This window comes from Actinia tenebrosa, unplaced genomic scaffold (assembly GCF_029948245.1).
Source record: "Actinia tenebrosa isolate PJP-AT-01 unplaced genomic scaffold, QUT_ActTen_1.0 PGA_scaffold0__85_contigs__length_37466705, whole genome shotgun sequence".
Taxonomy (NCBI): domain Eukaryota; kingdom Metazoa; phylum Cnidaria; class Anthozoa; order Actiniaria; family Actiniidae; genus Actinia; species Actinia tenebrosa.
The window spans coordinates 12,380,229-12,395,958 of NW_028292569.1; the positions used below are offsets into that span (position 1 = coordinate 12,380,229).

The 15,730-nt window shown below is 38.2% G+C and overlaps 1 protein-coding gene across 3 annotated transcripts; it reads right to left on the reverse strand.

Annotated features, from left to right (window-relative positions):
- Nucleotides 1-2,521: 2,521 nt before the first annotated feature.
- On the reverse strand, nt 2,522-14,653 carry LOC116297157 (uncharacterized). 3 transcript variants are annotated; one of them, XM_031705324.2, is made up of 10 exons: nt 14,522-14,653; nt 10,496-10,587; nt 8,813-8,888; nt 7,587-8,385; nt 6,260-6,437; nt 5,557-5,809; nt 5,074-5,304; nt 4,496-4,750; nt 4,200-4,385; nt 2,522-4,008 (listed from the first exon to the last, which is right to left on the reverse strand). In XM_031705324.2, exons 4-10 carry the CDS (start codon nt 8,347-8,349, stop codon nt 3,553-3,555), a joined length of 2,322 nt encoding a protein of 773 aa, XP_031561184.1. In that variant the 5' UTR covers nt 8,350-8,385; nt 8,813-8,888; nt 10,496-10,587; nt 14,522-14,653; the 3' UTR covers nt 2,522-3,552. The 3 variants fall into 3 exon arrangements, with proteins under 3 accessions (XP_031561184.1, XP_031561186.1, XP_031561185.1); XM_031705326.2 differs by lacking the exon at nt 14,522-14,653 and adding an exon at nt 14,343-14,361; XM_031705325.2 differs by lacking the exon at nt 14,522-14,653 and adding an exon at nt 14,083-14,266.
- Nucleotides 14,654-15,730: the final 1,077 nt, after the last annotated feature.

Genomic DNA, 15,730 nt, shown 5'->3' on the forward strand with positions numbered 1-15,730 from the left:
AAATATTAATATCAGAATTTAGAAATAGACTAATCTCAGTAAAACAAGCGATATATTTTGGACGTTTTAAAGGGAAAAAGACGAAACGAGCGGAGCTTACTAACCAATTACAACTCAACATAACAAAAATAGTATAACGGAAAATACCCCAGAAAATGATTTTTCTGAAATTCTACCTAAAACTCCATCTAAAAGCGAATTTCAATCGTCATTATTCTTGAGCCTAGCTTTTGTAAGACCGCTGGTCATTAGCAACGTATTAGCCAATCAGGTTTCTTTCTTAAGTCATCAAATAACCAATTAGAAAAGATTAAGTTTTATGATTAAAAACCAATTATCCACTTAGAACTTTTAAAAAATGTCTATCAAAACTACAGCTATTCAAATGTGGAATATGTTTTTACATGTGGCCGAAAATTAATTTGAAGTAAAAACTGAGATTAAAACACAGAAAGTTAGTTTGTAATTTAAAAATAATAATTCTAAAATTACTCCCTTCCCTCTTTCCCATCCTCCCTCCCTTCCTTTCTTCATTTCTTTTCAGTCTTCTTTCTCTTTCTTATTCACCCGTTTTTCCTTCCCATCCATCCATTCATCATTCGGTCCACTTATCCATACATCCCACCTTCTTTGTTATCATCCTTTGTCCAGTCATTTATCATCGATAAATCTATCTATAAATCTATCCCCCATCGCCCACTTACTCATTCATCCACCTACTCATCCTTCACTCTCTCCTTCCCTAACCCTTTGAACATCCAACCGTCCTTCTTTACTCCCTTCCCTCTCCCTTCCCTCATCCTTCCCTCTCCCTTCCCTCTCCCTTCCTTCTCCCTTCCCTCTCCCTTCCTTCTTCCTTCCCTCTCCCTTCCTTCTCCCTTCCTTCTCCCTCCCTTCTCCCTTCCCTCTCCCTTCCTTCTCCCTTCCCTCTCCCTTCCTTCTCCCTTCCCTCTCCCTTCCTTCTCCCTTTCCCTTCTTTCCTCCTCCTACTCCCCTCAAAAGTTCAGTTTTTCCATTTTTCCTTCTCTTGTCTGTGCTTTCTTCCCTCCCACTCCCCCTTCTCTACATCTACCATTATATCCTTTTATCTGCCATCCATTTACCGATCCTGCTATACATAAATTCATCCATTCATCTATCTATCGATCCTAGAATATCAGTAATAGTATCCTCGATTTCTTATACCTACAAACACATTTTATTCTTCTTTACTAACATCAATTCATATATCTTTACCTTCCCAGGCAGTTTTCTGTGCGTACTGGTTTTGCGAGGTACAGAGATGTTTAGAGCTGACATCTTGCGGTTGCTACCGTTATTCCTTGGCTTGCTCTGCTTTCTTCCCTTAGGTAAGCTCTCGTCCTTTTTTCCAACTCCTTGCACAAGCAGTTGCTTCATGATACCAGGGAGAACCTGTTTTAATCCCTGTTCAATTGCCTCGTTACATCGGGCTTGGTTTATACTGAGACACTCCTTTATCTCTCTTTGTCTTTCTGATCTTGGTCGCACCACATCACTAGTGCGCATGTCTTTAACATCCACTTTACTTCCGGGGACGACGTCAAATTTGACAGGAAGTCTGGATGCTGTTAATGACCGGCGTATTTCAGATGACTTGATTCTTGATGTTTGTTCATCTGAATCCTCACTGCTTGATCTACTTGTATAGCCAGTCCAGACCGGTATCTTGGTAGGTCTACAGTGAGTTTCTACTGCTGATGTAATCACGCCGGCATGTGGCTTGATGTACTTCTTTGCATGTACCACGGATGCCATGCTTCACGCACAGCAATTACCTGCTGGCTTTAGCTTATCTTACTTTTGACGCTGATGAAATTTTGTTCTTCACTTCTTGCTTAAATTTTTTTCTAACGCTTGAAAGTTCTAACTCTTTCTCTCGAAGCGCGCTCATCATCCAACGAGCTTATCTGCCAATCAACTATTGCTTACGTAGGCAATTTTCCAATTAAATTTGAAATAATTGAAATCAATTTTAATTAGCGCGCGCTAATTACAAATAAAGGAATGTTCAAGAATAGTTTCCTAAGTTCGAAATAAAATGAAAAATTCTCTGCGCCTCGAGATTCGGAGATTTAAAAATATTTTTTTCTTTATCTTTGTGCTTTATTTTTTGTATAGTTTAAAACTAGATCCAGGTAATCCGCATCAAATAATAGGCGTTCAAAAAACTTTAAGTGCGCTCGAAGCTACTGTTTATCCAATCACATCGCTCGGACACGACATTGGCACGTGCTTTCTATAGTTTAGTTTAGTTTAGTTTAATTTAGTTTATTCGTCACTATTTACAACCTGAGGTACAATATGTTATCTAATAAATTAAGTGAACTAAACATAGTTATGTAGAGATAAAAAGGGGAGGGAAAAAAAAAAAAAAAAAAAAAAAAAAAAAAGAAGAAGTAGGTTATTATGATAAAACGTGACAGGAGGAGGATACAGGACTTGCGTCCCAATATAGTGTGATGCAGCCGTACTGTAAGCAAGTTCAATCAAAGACGTTAAATAAATCCCATATTTTTAATAACAGATTTTTCCGGTTAGCATTTGCAGTATATTACACTATCTCATGGTTTTTCTGAACAACAACTGCCGGGTCGGACAGACTATACTGTCTATAACTAGAAGGCTTGCAAAAGTCAATTAAAAATCTTGCGTTTAATTCACTTTTGGCAAAATTTTTCAAGATAATATACCAAGAGTTAATCGGTCCATTTGAATGTCTGTTCTTGGGTAGCTCGACTCTATCTGGCCTGTTATCTTGTCCGGAGTTAAATCCCATTATAACAAAACCCCTCTTAAAATGTTGATACAATATGGTTGCAATAGTTGGTGATTATTAATAAATACATTTGTCAATACTCACTGATGTTTTGAGCTTGTTTCGTGTTTCTGCATTGAATGGAAAATGTCTGAATAACATTTCATCATAGCACACTCTCTAAACTACTTCTTACTTACTATTTTGTCTTTCTACTATAAGTACAATCTTCCCGTCCCCTCCCGATTTAGTATATCTATCCCTTCCCCTCCCTCCCCTCCCTCCCCTCCTTCCCTTGTACGAATATACTAATAATAGATCTTGATAAAGCTTTTCCTTGTATTGTATTGACAAGAAAAAACTGATACTGTAGGACAGAAGACCAAGAGGTGGTAGGATCACTTAATTCTACTGTAGGTAAGATGGCAATGTTATAGATATAAAACTGTAATCCATAACCCGGTATTTGACATCGACGCTTAAGCTCCTTAATGTTTTGCCAGATTTCAATATGTTGTACTGTAACAGTTAGTCGTGTGATCCAAACAGTGGCCTCGTCTAACTATAACTCGTATTGATCGCGTACGGAACTGGTCTCAATCTGGCCAATCGATAACCATGTTGGATTTCTTGCTCAAACGCATTCAGTTATGAATGCAATCATTTAAAACCATCTATTCACAGCCATTTTCACAGCGTCTTTTGAAGATCTTCAGTGCTGTCGTTGTGCATATATATTTTTTCTGTTGAAAATCAATTAATTCAGTTGCTTGGTTTCACCGTCTTCTAAAATAGCTGAGCCTTGCATTCGTGTCTTCTATGGGCATTTGTTCCGTGGAATGTATTTTCTTGCTTGTCTTCGGTGGGTTTAATATCTCTTGGCAGCCTTCTACTCTTGAACCAAGCACACAGTCAATATACAAGGTAATCATCTCCTCTAAGAAACTAAACGGTGAAGGTCCGTGTTGAAGAAGTTGAAAATGAAAGTCTTTCAGGTTGAACTTTTCGCCTAGTCGTTTTTCGGCAAGTTTTCTAAGCTTCATAATTCGTAATTTCCCAACAACGTAAGCTGTAGCTTGTCCAGGTAGACTTTGGTATCGCGTGATTTCCTTTTGTGGGAAATCCCCTGTTTCCCACGCATACTTCTCTATCAGTTTCAAAGCATCTTCACGGCTGAAGTTTCCAATGTCATGAAATGCTGAGTCAGCTATCAATCTTATTGCCTGAAGTACCTGATATAAGAATAAACAAATGTGGTTGACAAAGTTATAGTGATATACAAAGAAATAATGATGAAAAGAAATCTAGTTACAGTTAAATTGCAGTTCAAATCATTTTCCAGTGTAAATTCAAATTGGGCGACGACTTTTTTGAGTTTTAGTGGAGACAAATCCAGACAAATGACTCCTGATATACTGTTTACCTGCCATTTTAAGGTTCCGTATCTTCTGAATGGGAAATCCTTGTAGGTATCTGTATCTGTAGCAATCAAAGGATCCTCAGCGTACAGAGCCCAACCTTCTTGAAACCCAAGGAAATACATAAATGATGACAGAGATTTCATGATCCCGTTATCTGCTGCTGAGAAGCGTTCGCTAAAACCTTGGGCCTTGAAATGATAAAAAAATGCATAAATTATGAATATATCGTCATGCTTATACTTTCAATCCTTCGCTCCGGTTTCCGCCCAGTCATAATAGGCGTATTGCGCATGCTTACTTGAAGGTGATGCCCTGGCCTTGTTTCGTGGGCGCACACAGTCCATTCCTCGTACTTTGGGCCTGGTTTCTTTTGAAAAAACGGAATGCTATACATAGCTGCATCGGAGCAGACATCATTGCTGGGTTCGTATGCTTGAGCGGCACTAGATGGATTATAATCTGCTGTTAATCGAACCGGACAATTTGGAGTCGTGTGCTTCTTCCCAGCGAAATGAAATAGACTTATCGACTTGGCATCTAAAGCTGCCATTACCTGCAATATATATGTCAAGATATGAAGTAAGTACAAAGTGACACTGGCACCCAAAAAACTTGAAATGTTTTTTACAACAGTTGGTACGGTGAATATAAAATGTTTAGGGAGAACTTATTGGAATCAGCATACTGCTACAGCAAAGCTTAGCCAAGTAGTGCAAGTACAGATAGGGTTGTCCCAACGAAAGCACTTCTTCACAAGTTTCACGGTTTTGAAATTTCGTTCCCTGATGCAAAGCACATGTGCAACTTCTCATAGTTTCACATGGGTTGAATTAAAATACCATACCTTACTTCATTCTTACGTCTACTATGCCTTACCTGTCGTGAATACGTGAACCAGTTTTGAATGGCTTTCCATCGCACAGGACAGTGCTTCTTTGCACCTTCATCTGTTCTGCACAGTTTATGTGCTCGTTCATCGGATTCAGAAGCTGGTATCTCTTCTTCGTTGAAATACATGTCATCTTCATTGATTCTCTTTTTGAACTTTTCTTCAGCAGCAGTCTCATTATCCTTCTCTTCAGTTACTTCTCTTGCAATCTGAAGAATCTACAGCGAGGAGTTACGTTACAACCAATGCATCATTATAATCATCATCATGCATCATACTCATTATGAAAATTAACAACTTTATCAACATCGTGATCGTCGTCATCATCCATCACCGTCATCATGTATCACCGTCATCATGCATCATCATCATCATCATCAACATCAATATGAACCATCATCACATCACTGTTGCATTGCGCATATTTAATAGAAAATGATCATAATGCATTTAGCATATAGATGACGTACCTTAGGATAAACTTCTTTAATGAGAGAGTATCCAATGTTATTAGTTTCTTTTGGTGAGATGTCAATTGTTGTGAAGTAATCCAAGATGACCCTGAAAGACTTTTTTCCATCAATCAACTCGCCAGTTGGCAGGCGTTGAGTTGTTCGTCCAATCTTTGTGCCATTTTTGTAGACATGACTCAGTGGAAGGTTGCTGTAGCCGGTCAATACGTCCCCTGGAGGACAATACTGGCTGTAATCTACTTCAAGATATCTGTGTTGAAAATAACCAACATTAGTGAATTGGAGACGCATCCAGCGGATTAAGACAAACAACATCACAGTAAACAATTTTCTAGCAACGCGCGACTTAGAACAAGCTCAGTTTTCGGGTCATCAGTTCTGGGGACAAATTTTGGGAAGGGTTCTTTATTCCTGAACAAAACGTCTCTAGTCCATTACAACCAGGGATCAAGGACCACAAAACAGTTACCCACAACAGAAGATATCATTTTCAAAATACCATCTTTTATTCTCACTTCATGAACGCTTCAAGTCAACATGCTAATGATATCTCACTTCCATGTTTTCCATTCCTACCGCTGCTCTCAAATGGCTTCTATGCGCACTGTGATTGGATCAGAGTGGAAGCCATTGTTCTGTCCTTACCTGAACATGTCAGCGATGGGTTATGCGCGCATGGAAGCCATTGTTCTGTCCTTACCTGAACATGTCAGCGATAGGTTTCCCAACATACTGGACCAGATATTCTTTCAAAGAACCGTTCATACTTTTCCCGTATTTCTTCTGCCATGATTCCAGCACTTCTGGTTTTCCTTCCACCTCAGACAAGAATTCGTCGAAAAAGTTTTTTGGAAGTAATTTAGTACAGTTGAGTACCCCTAAAAAGGTTTTCACATGTTAAATGTAAACGCTATAACACGACGCACAGTCTTAAAATTTCTTAATGGGATTCCTGTGTCCATTCAACCCGAGAGAAATTGGAAAAAATATCTCTTCTTCCACAGGAAGCCCAACCATAGTATAGAATTAGAGTCAAAAATCAAGCTGGTGATGCGTAGGAAGGTTGTTAAGGTGAAGTCTTCCTATTAAGTGCTAATCGTACTGATAACCTCTTAATTCTGTGAAGGATTTTAGAGAATTAAGTATTTAACAAGCTGATCCGTCCAGACTGATAACTGGACCGCAGTTAACCACCGTAGATGTTAATATGTATTAATAATAATCGGGTTAAGTGAAATCAAATCCAAGATACGTGCAAAAACAACATTATTGAGATATGCAACTCGGGCCCTGATCACATGACCATTATGATAAACATATGTATTGGATTATTCTACTTGACTGAATCAATGAAAGACATGGATGAATGAGCGAATGAATAAATGGATGGGTGATCTTGAAGTTGATTGAAATCGTTTTCTAAATCTGTCGTAACCGAGAGTGTTGCGTGTGGTATACCGACACAGAATATTCTACATGGTGAAGATTGCTTTAAAACTAGTCTTCCCCGGCTTCTCTTAATGGCAGAGAACCCCATGCAATATTCTAACATGTATTCATTTTGTCGATGTTCGGAAATAATTAGATCACTGGATACTGTTCTAAAAATGTGTTCTTTCCATGCAAGACTTTGTTAGTGGCTACTGAACTGGGATGATCTTAGTGAGCTGGAAAGAACCAAAGCAGCTCATTTTATTGCCTCGCTGTCAGGATTCTTTGCAGGGTTTTGACATGTGTAGTGAAACTACATGGTTATCTAACCCACAGTCATGCATGCTGATAGGTTTTCAATACCATCAATCAGTTGCGTGTCAGTGATGAAAAATGATTTCCTGTGTTGTGCAGAGATGGCAGCCCAAGGGACCGAATGGCAGACAGACTGTTCTGCTTCATGTGATCAATGTCATTATATACAATCACGAAAAAGTACTAATCTTTAAAAAACACTTTTAAATATTAATAATACAGGATGAATGTCCATGTTAAAAAAAAGGTCCTAGTGAACTGGGACGATTATGACTTCTTACCTTGCTTCCCATGTAGTGAAATCTCAAGGTATTGGTCCTTAATTCCATCAAGTCCTGCTTTGCACCCTTCGACATTCCGGACCATTCCAATCTTGATTCCCATTTTCATATTCTCGACATATTGAGCGAATGTTCTATTAACATCTACGAGTCTTTCTCTGACTACCTCCATGTCTTCCAGGCTGTAAGGTTTTAGCTTGAGTATTGTATTATGAAACGATTCTGCTACGTGACAGACCGGCATCCAGCAGAACACATCGGGTCCAAGTAACCAGTCTGCTACATAGTAATCATAGCCATAAGGTACCCCATATGGAAAGACATGTTTAATCCAGAACTTGGCTAATTCTAACGCACGTTTTTCTCGGATGCTCAACTTATTCCTACTCATACGCAGCTCTTTGAATTCTACAAGTAGTTTTCTAGCTTCATCTGCTACGTGTTTTAATCGTTCCCAAGAAAGATCCCTCGGTCTGTACTTTAAACGTATTTCTTGATCAGTTACTCCTTCTTTTTTATAGATTCGGTCCGGATTGAGGCGGAAGTGAGTGTCTTGTAGTTTATTGAGGAGAACATCAAGTCCTGATTTGCGAGCTTCTTTGGTGTAGGGATCGCGGTTAGATGAACTGTCGATATTCTGACTCTTTGAATATTTGACCATTAACACGACACCAGCAACCATGCAAGCAAGGCCAATGATTATCACTCCTACAGATACGACTATCACCACTCGACCGTTCTTCTCTGCTTTAGTCTGCATCATCAATCAAATACGAAAAACAACTCTTGTCACTTCGACCTGCGATTCAAGAACAGCAACGATCAACGCAAAAATTTGAACATTTTCTATACTAAGTTCCATTCATTCTTCGGTAGTGATCAATTGAGCGAATTATTTCACAGCAGATTGGTTCTAAAGAAATTCTATCAAGGGGAACAACTAAATATAGCTCGAGCAAAACACTCAACCATTCGTAAACCGCATTCAGTCATCTTGGCTCTGTACTTACGTTCACTCAAGAAATCTTCTGTTGTTTTTGGGACGCAATCCAGCCTATATTCAACCACACCACTAAAACCTTTGAAAATGCGGTTGGAAAATAGGCGAATTGTTTTGTATTTAAATAGCTAATTGTCTGTAATAGTCTAGCCTTGAATTGTCTTTGATCTTTTAGAATTGATGTTTTCATTTGCTCTTAGCATGACGTTGTGAACAACATTCTAACCTGTTTTTGAAGTCTTTTAAAGTGCTGTTTCAGTAGTCGACGAGGTTTCCAGATTATTTCCTTTTTACTTCGTTACCTAGTAAATTAACATCACCATTAGCTGCATCAGTTTTCATGGACTTTAATACTGTGATTTGTATAGTCGATCAGTCCTTGAATGAATTTCAATATATTCATAACACATTCAAGAAGATTCGTTTGATTTAGCGGAATCTTGCTGTAGTAATACTATTCACCGTTACCGCCAGAAACTGTAACTCAGTTAGTGCGATGTTCTAGGCCGTCGATTGAAATGCATGTTCGATGGACGATGCATGGACGTACTTGTAATAACACGTAGACCTACTCATTTCACGATGATAAATTAAGTTTTCAAATTGGACAGCAGGACGTTTGATGGCCATAATATCATGACAGGAAGCTAGCATTAACATTAATTTTTATTTTTTGAAGCAATTTCAATTCTAGAGGAAAATATCGTCCAATTATTGGCTCAGTCAGGGTGAATAAGGAAAATATCGTCCGATTATTGGCTCAGTCAGGGAGTCAGGGTGAGTCAAGGATAGATCATTAACGAGTTTCATTTGTAGAGGCTTGTAACTGTCTGTAAATGCACGCAACAGTGGACATATTCAACTCACTAGGCATGAGTTATTCGTTTTATATTATATCTCAGTATCCGATATGCTATTACCTTTTTTGTTTCAAGTTCTTCAACATTTTTTCAAATTATTATTTTTTTCTTTTTTCTCATTTTTTAAAATGCCGTTTTACATCATTTTACTCTCTTTTTACTTTCAAATATAATTCATCTTATTTCTTTTATATTTATATTTCCATTTTTACTCCCATTCAAATCAGCCATTATTCTTTTCTCTTCTCTTTTACACCCATCTCGTCTCTATAAAACGCACTCGCCCTTGGTAAGCAAACACATATCTTGATTAGAACAAATTTGCTACGAACAAATCTCACTGCACAATTGAATTCACCCCACAAGACCGTGAGAACTCGGTACTTTTTTTAGGGCTGTTCTTGGTCGTATCAGTTTTCCTATCTGATTGCAAACGTCCAAACGATACGGATGTCGGATCAATGAAGATTGTAGAGAAGATTTTTCTCTCTGATTTTATAAATCACTTCAGTCGGCTTGGCGAAACCTTGGTTTACTTCATTTGACTTGAAGTAATAAAATACATTGAAGAGGTTAATTACACTAATGGGTTTAGAGGATGCTTGGTTGATTTGAAGTATTCATGATGAATTCAGTTTTTGTTTTATATTCAAAGACACTTCTCTAAAACATATTAGTATTAATGAAACGCCTCTTATTCTTGAGATCTTACGATTAATATATCAAGTGAGAGATCTCTTCAAATGAACAACATATTCAATGTGTAAGTGCGCTTTCTCTTGGTGGCTAATTCATTCTTATACAATGTACAAGTCTACAAGTTTTGGCTCAGTGGCTTATGGCTTATAGGTGATAATATGATTTGACCATACAATATGACTACACAGTTTTCTATGCTCTGTGCTTCACTTGGTTGGAAAGAATGTGATCAGCCAGGCTTCTAAGATAAAATTATTGCTCTTCGCAAAATATCCTTTCTTTCTTAATTTAAACTTTATGGTTGCAGTTTCTGACACCTTAGTTACGTTTAAAATTACACACATACATACCTCTTCAAGGTTTGTTTTGGAGTACACCAAGTAGGTAAACACGTAAACTATCTGCGGCCTACTTCAAGAGCTCCTCATCAGCGAAACCACATCTGAATATGAAAATATCATTCACTCAGTTTTGTTATCACAAGAAACTTACGTACTTTATATGGTCATTTACTGACGTCACGTACATCCACCAATGATATCACAGCAAAACTAACCAATCAGAGCGCATACCAATATGTGTTATTATAAGTATCTAAATTACAAGCACCGTAAGCTCCTTTGATTCTCCGATCTTTTTTTTCATATCCTGGATTTTTCTCCGATTGCGAGTCGGTTTGGACATCAAGCTATGATCATTAGTAAATGCACAAATATTTTTGTATTGAAATGATGAACTTAAACAAAACCTCTCTTGGAAACTAAAAATATTAACAAAAGGGTGTGTTCAGTTGAAGGACTGTACGTCATAGAAATGCATAGGAATAAGTTATCTATGTGTGTGTCATTGTGAGTCATACATCGATAAGCGCTTCGCCGGCTGTTTACCGTCTAGTTTCTTCTTTTTCCTTGCGGTCGGCATGAGCGAGAGTGAGTGTGAACTAACTAAGATAATTCTTTAATCTTTGAATCAAAATAAAGGCTTGAAAGATTTGGCGATAGCAATGCAAATTATGATCCAAGAGATATGCCAACAGATAGGGATGGAGTTCAATAGTAAGTCATTGTTCCATATGTGAAAAAGACTTAAGTAAGAATTGAAAACCAATTTGGCTTGTCATCTGGTCGCAAAATAATGATATCCATATTGGTCAGTAATAATGACTTTACTCTGCTCGTTACAGCACTGGAAGGGCGTTTGTATGGGCTGTTGACTGCATTCTTCAAAATATTGTACTATTATATCGTGTATCTCTCTCTAATATCCTGTAGGTCTCATACTGGGAGTAAAAGACTAAAGCTTTCTATTGTTTCCCCACCTCTCGGCCAATCACAATCAGTGAATGATATATCGAAAAGGTAGCGCGCACAAGTTCTTATCGTCTCAACTTAAAAACCGGAGAGCATTCGGAATTACTTCGTAAGAAATGACTATTTTTTACTTTTACGAACTAAGCAAGTAAATGTCGATTGATTGACAGGTATTGCGGTCCTTTTAAGGAGATTCTATACTAGTTCTCTAGGTGAAGTTTTATTTCACATTTGTATTCATAGAATACGTGACATCTCGACTGATCTGTCGGGGCGCGCTCGGCCTTCACAAGGATTTTTTGTTTCAGTTATTTCCTGTACGGCATTGGTTATAGTGTGTAACTGATCCTCTTGAAAAGAGCCATGCTGATGCTTTAAATACGATCCTAAGGTGGATCAGCTTATGTAGCTCTTAACTATATACAGGATAGAGTCATGTATCAGTAGATGGTAATCAGTCATGGTCAGTAAGGGGCTCTATACTACCTGATATAAACTTGTTAATTAGTTATTTTGACTCTATTCTCACAGAAACTCCCACTATCAGTTAAAATAAAATGCTGATGTATTTCTTCGAAACTTACATATCGATTAGTATTTTTGTGAATCGTTAGCTTCGTTAAGCTCGACGTAGTTTATTCCTACTTCAGGAATCCTGTTAGCCTAGTGGCAAAGGATGCTGGGATTCCATCTGATCGTCAAGAATGTTTCATGTCCCGTCCGCATGTGCTAGACACGATTTTTAGCCTGGCTTTTTTTAAAAAATTATCCACCAGATTTCTTTATAATAGCTATTAACCTTATCTGGGCAGACTAGCTAAGCTTGTGTTACTCCAGCGTGTGAAGGTTTCGCCGGGCTTCTTGACTAAAGGCTTGGTAACGTGGACGATGCAGTAGGTCAAAGATCAGGACAAGGCTGGTTTGATAAGCCATGACAGGTCCGCAGGGGAGGGGAGTGAGGAGGCTTTTTTCAACTACAGTTCTCACGCATGCGTAGCAGACTTTTGTACTCTTTCACCGGCTTCCGGTTCATTACCAACACTTCGTAGATACCACTTTAATTCCCCCAACAAATATCCACACACGAACCAATACATTAAAAAATCAAAAGCTTGTCTTCTATATGTCTTCCTGAGTTCTCTGTTGTTCTGCCCTTGGCTTTTGCAAGACCTACTTGATGCCCTACCCCTCCCCCCGACAAGTCCTTGTCAGGTTTAACTCTATTTATATCAGAAGAAGACATCGTTTGCCGCTTATGTCGTGCTGAAACAACAAACCAACACCCTGGCAGGATTTAAAAACCACTTAGAGTGAGAATGGATGATTCTAACTACATAACATCTACAATATGGACCATTATAAAGCCATCTGATGGTGATGTTTAACATATTAAAGTGTCATTATGACAAACAGCAACAAAACGCAGCTTGACCTACGATCCTCACATCACTACGGGAAACTCTGCTCTAGTGGAATGCGTTAAGCTGATTTTTGTTAATTTGACAGACCAAAAATAACACTTAATCGTTGATCCAAACATTCTTTTAAGTGGTTTGGCGCAGCAGCGGAGCAGTATCAAAAGAGAAAAACATGAATGTGTTTGGAAAGCAGTACTCTTGCGTAGTGAATGTGTTAAGCTTGACAGTTGTACGTAAACGTACGCCAGTAAAGAGTCTTTGTTATGGGAAATGAATTACAAGCGTGGCACCTGAACAGGCTACAATCCATAAAGACAAACTACGAAGAAGACTTTGCGCACCTCAAGCATTTCAATCAACTGTATCTATATTGATTAGTAGCGCGCTTTTTTGTATTGAACATTGATCAATCGACTCTACTAGAAAAAGGAAGGTTAAGCAAATGTGGCCTGAAATATTGAAATCCCTTTGCAATGCCAAGCAGGGGGCAGAGTAAAATATCGAAGAATGTCCAAACATGAGGACAGTCTTGAATGCGCAACGAAGAAAAGTATTTTCAGGATTTTGTGGTGAATGGCAATGCATTGTCAATATTGATAATCAAGTGCAAAGTTGTTGTTTTTTTTGTTTTTTTTTGCCAAACAGAGTTCCTGTGCCAGGACGTTTTTCTTGGAGATTTTCAAGTGTTTGAAAGATAGGAATGCCTTCAATTTTAATAGCTAGTTTCTCCCTGAATTATTAATGCCTTGAGGGCCTACTACACAAGCTAAATCACGATCATCAAACTACCTTTTTAGAGTTAGCCTTAAGATTTTTTTTGGTTCTTCAGTCTTTTTACATCTGGCGACAAAAGCTGCTAGGTATTTGAACAAAAAGTCGAAAAACGTAAATTTGAGCTAAATGACACAGAAGCTAATATCTCACACAGCAATGGAACTACCAGTCGAACCAGCATGCTATCGAGAATGTCCACGAAACTGAGAAATCACGACACGCATAGTATAAAATAATAAAAACAGTCGATCATTGCAGGCATTCGGGTAGAAAGTGAAAAAGGAAAAGAGCTAGGTTCTTTTGTTGTATGCTACTGAGAACGTCTAGCCAGTACCGAAGGTCCTGTTTTGATATATTGGTATATCTTCATAAATAACATTTAACCCCGGCAATATGTCTAACGCTACACTACCGCAACATGCACTACTACCTTACCTACGAGAAACCCAGGTTATTGATGGATTGTACGTGAAGTGTATAGACTTGAATAAAAAGGGTGTAACATGCCGATGGTGATAATTACTGAATAATATAATACTCGATGCTGAGTTAGAAAACACTCAACACTAATTGGTGTATGGTAATGAGCTTTCATATGCTCAGTCTGTCGAATGATGTCATCACACTCGGCATATAAAAATGGCTAGTAATTGTACCTTGAGGCCACAGTATAATAAGTATTAGATCATACTCACGATGTGGCAATTTAGGAATTAAGCAAGTCAAGCACGCCTTGTTAGATAAAACCTGTAGTTTAAACTTCATTCAACGAGATAACTGTAAAAGACGTCATGCAGCATGTTAGCGCAATAGTGTTCGTGCATGTCTCTGCATGGCTTTGTCACAGTAGTATCTTGTAAATGATAGTACTTACAGTCACGCAGAGCAGCGTTTGAGCTTGTGTTCTCTCGTAGCGAATCTAAAGCTGTAGAACAGTCTTTTTAACTATTCCGTGTTTTCGGAGCCACGATTATTTGAATGAATCAGATCCGTAAGACAAGCTGCGTTTTATGATGTGTTTCGAGTTAAAACGTGTGCCCGGGGGTCAAGGACTTCATTCAAGATGCCGAACATGCTTAGATCCAAATCGCCTGAACTCGGAAACATTTAGTGTTGTCTTGATTATTTTACTTACTTCATAAGAACGATACGCTAATGAAGAAAACGTGGTTAGAAAATAATGAGAAAAACACTGTTTATCTAAAAGGGTGTCACCATGCGATCTTCGCCCTCGTGTCGGTCCTTGTGTCGTATACTTTTAATTTCATCAAGCGAATCATGAAACAAGAAGGGAATATCTGTGCAATCAAGAGCCTCATAAAATAATGTCGTTACACAAAATCGTTTCTGGAATTAATTTGTTTTGGTTAGGTGTCAAACCAGCCATAATATGAAGAATTCTTACTAATCCCAAGGTATATTGCTTTTTCTTAACTCATTGATTTGAATTCCTCTTCAAGCAATAAAATCTGTAACGGAAGAAATTACAAAGGTGTGTGTCTCATGAGAGGAAAGGTAAGATTTACTGACTTCCCTTAGCAGACTTGGTGAGCAGAACACTTAGGGTGCTAAAAATAGTTTTTTGTACGAAGACTCCCGGCCAGGCCAGCAAGGCCAAGAGAATCGCATTTCTTTATCTTGGAATTAGCCAGGTTGTTTTGATCAGGAAAAGAAGAATTTCCAAACAACCCTTGACTTGGAAGGATCATTTCCGATATTCTTGCATAATTGACCAAATTAATTCCGCACATCCAATCATAGACAAGAAAACCAGACAAACTTGCTTCATTCGATGAAAATCACGGCGTAAAGACAAAATCAGTCTTTCAGTGACCCTAATAAGCTCAGAACAGATAAGAATTTTCACGGCTCCATAGTTGATGAAACATGTTTTTCTAAATTTGTGCGAACTTTGTCTTCAAGCAGCCCGGGATATCTCTTACCACGTGATGTACAGATCTACCATAACCGGTAACAGGATATGCATGTATTCTAGATAGTTCCATTTGAATACTGGTCGACTCTTATCTCACTCGACTCTACTGTTGATAGATGAGATATCAATTAACGCTATCCTATCTTG

What these genes read in the sequence shown, in the direction of transcription:
- LOC116297157 (XM_031705324.2), bottom strand. Translation starts at nt 8,349, where the DNA reads ATGATGCAGACTAAAGCAGAGAAGAACGGTCGAGTGGTGATAGTCGTA. An exon ending in CCTATCGCTGACATGTTCAG is followed by an intron (nt 5,810 to 6,259) that starts GTAAGGACAGAA and finishes TTTTCAACACAG; the next exon opens with ATATCTTGAAGTAGATTACA. An exon ending in GGTTCACGTATTCACGACAG is followed by an intron (nt 4,751 to 5,073) that starts GTAAGGCATAGT and finishes TATATATTGCAG; the next exon opens with GTAATGGCAGCTTTAGATGC.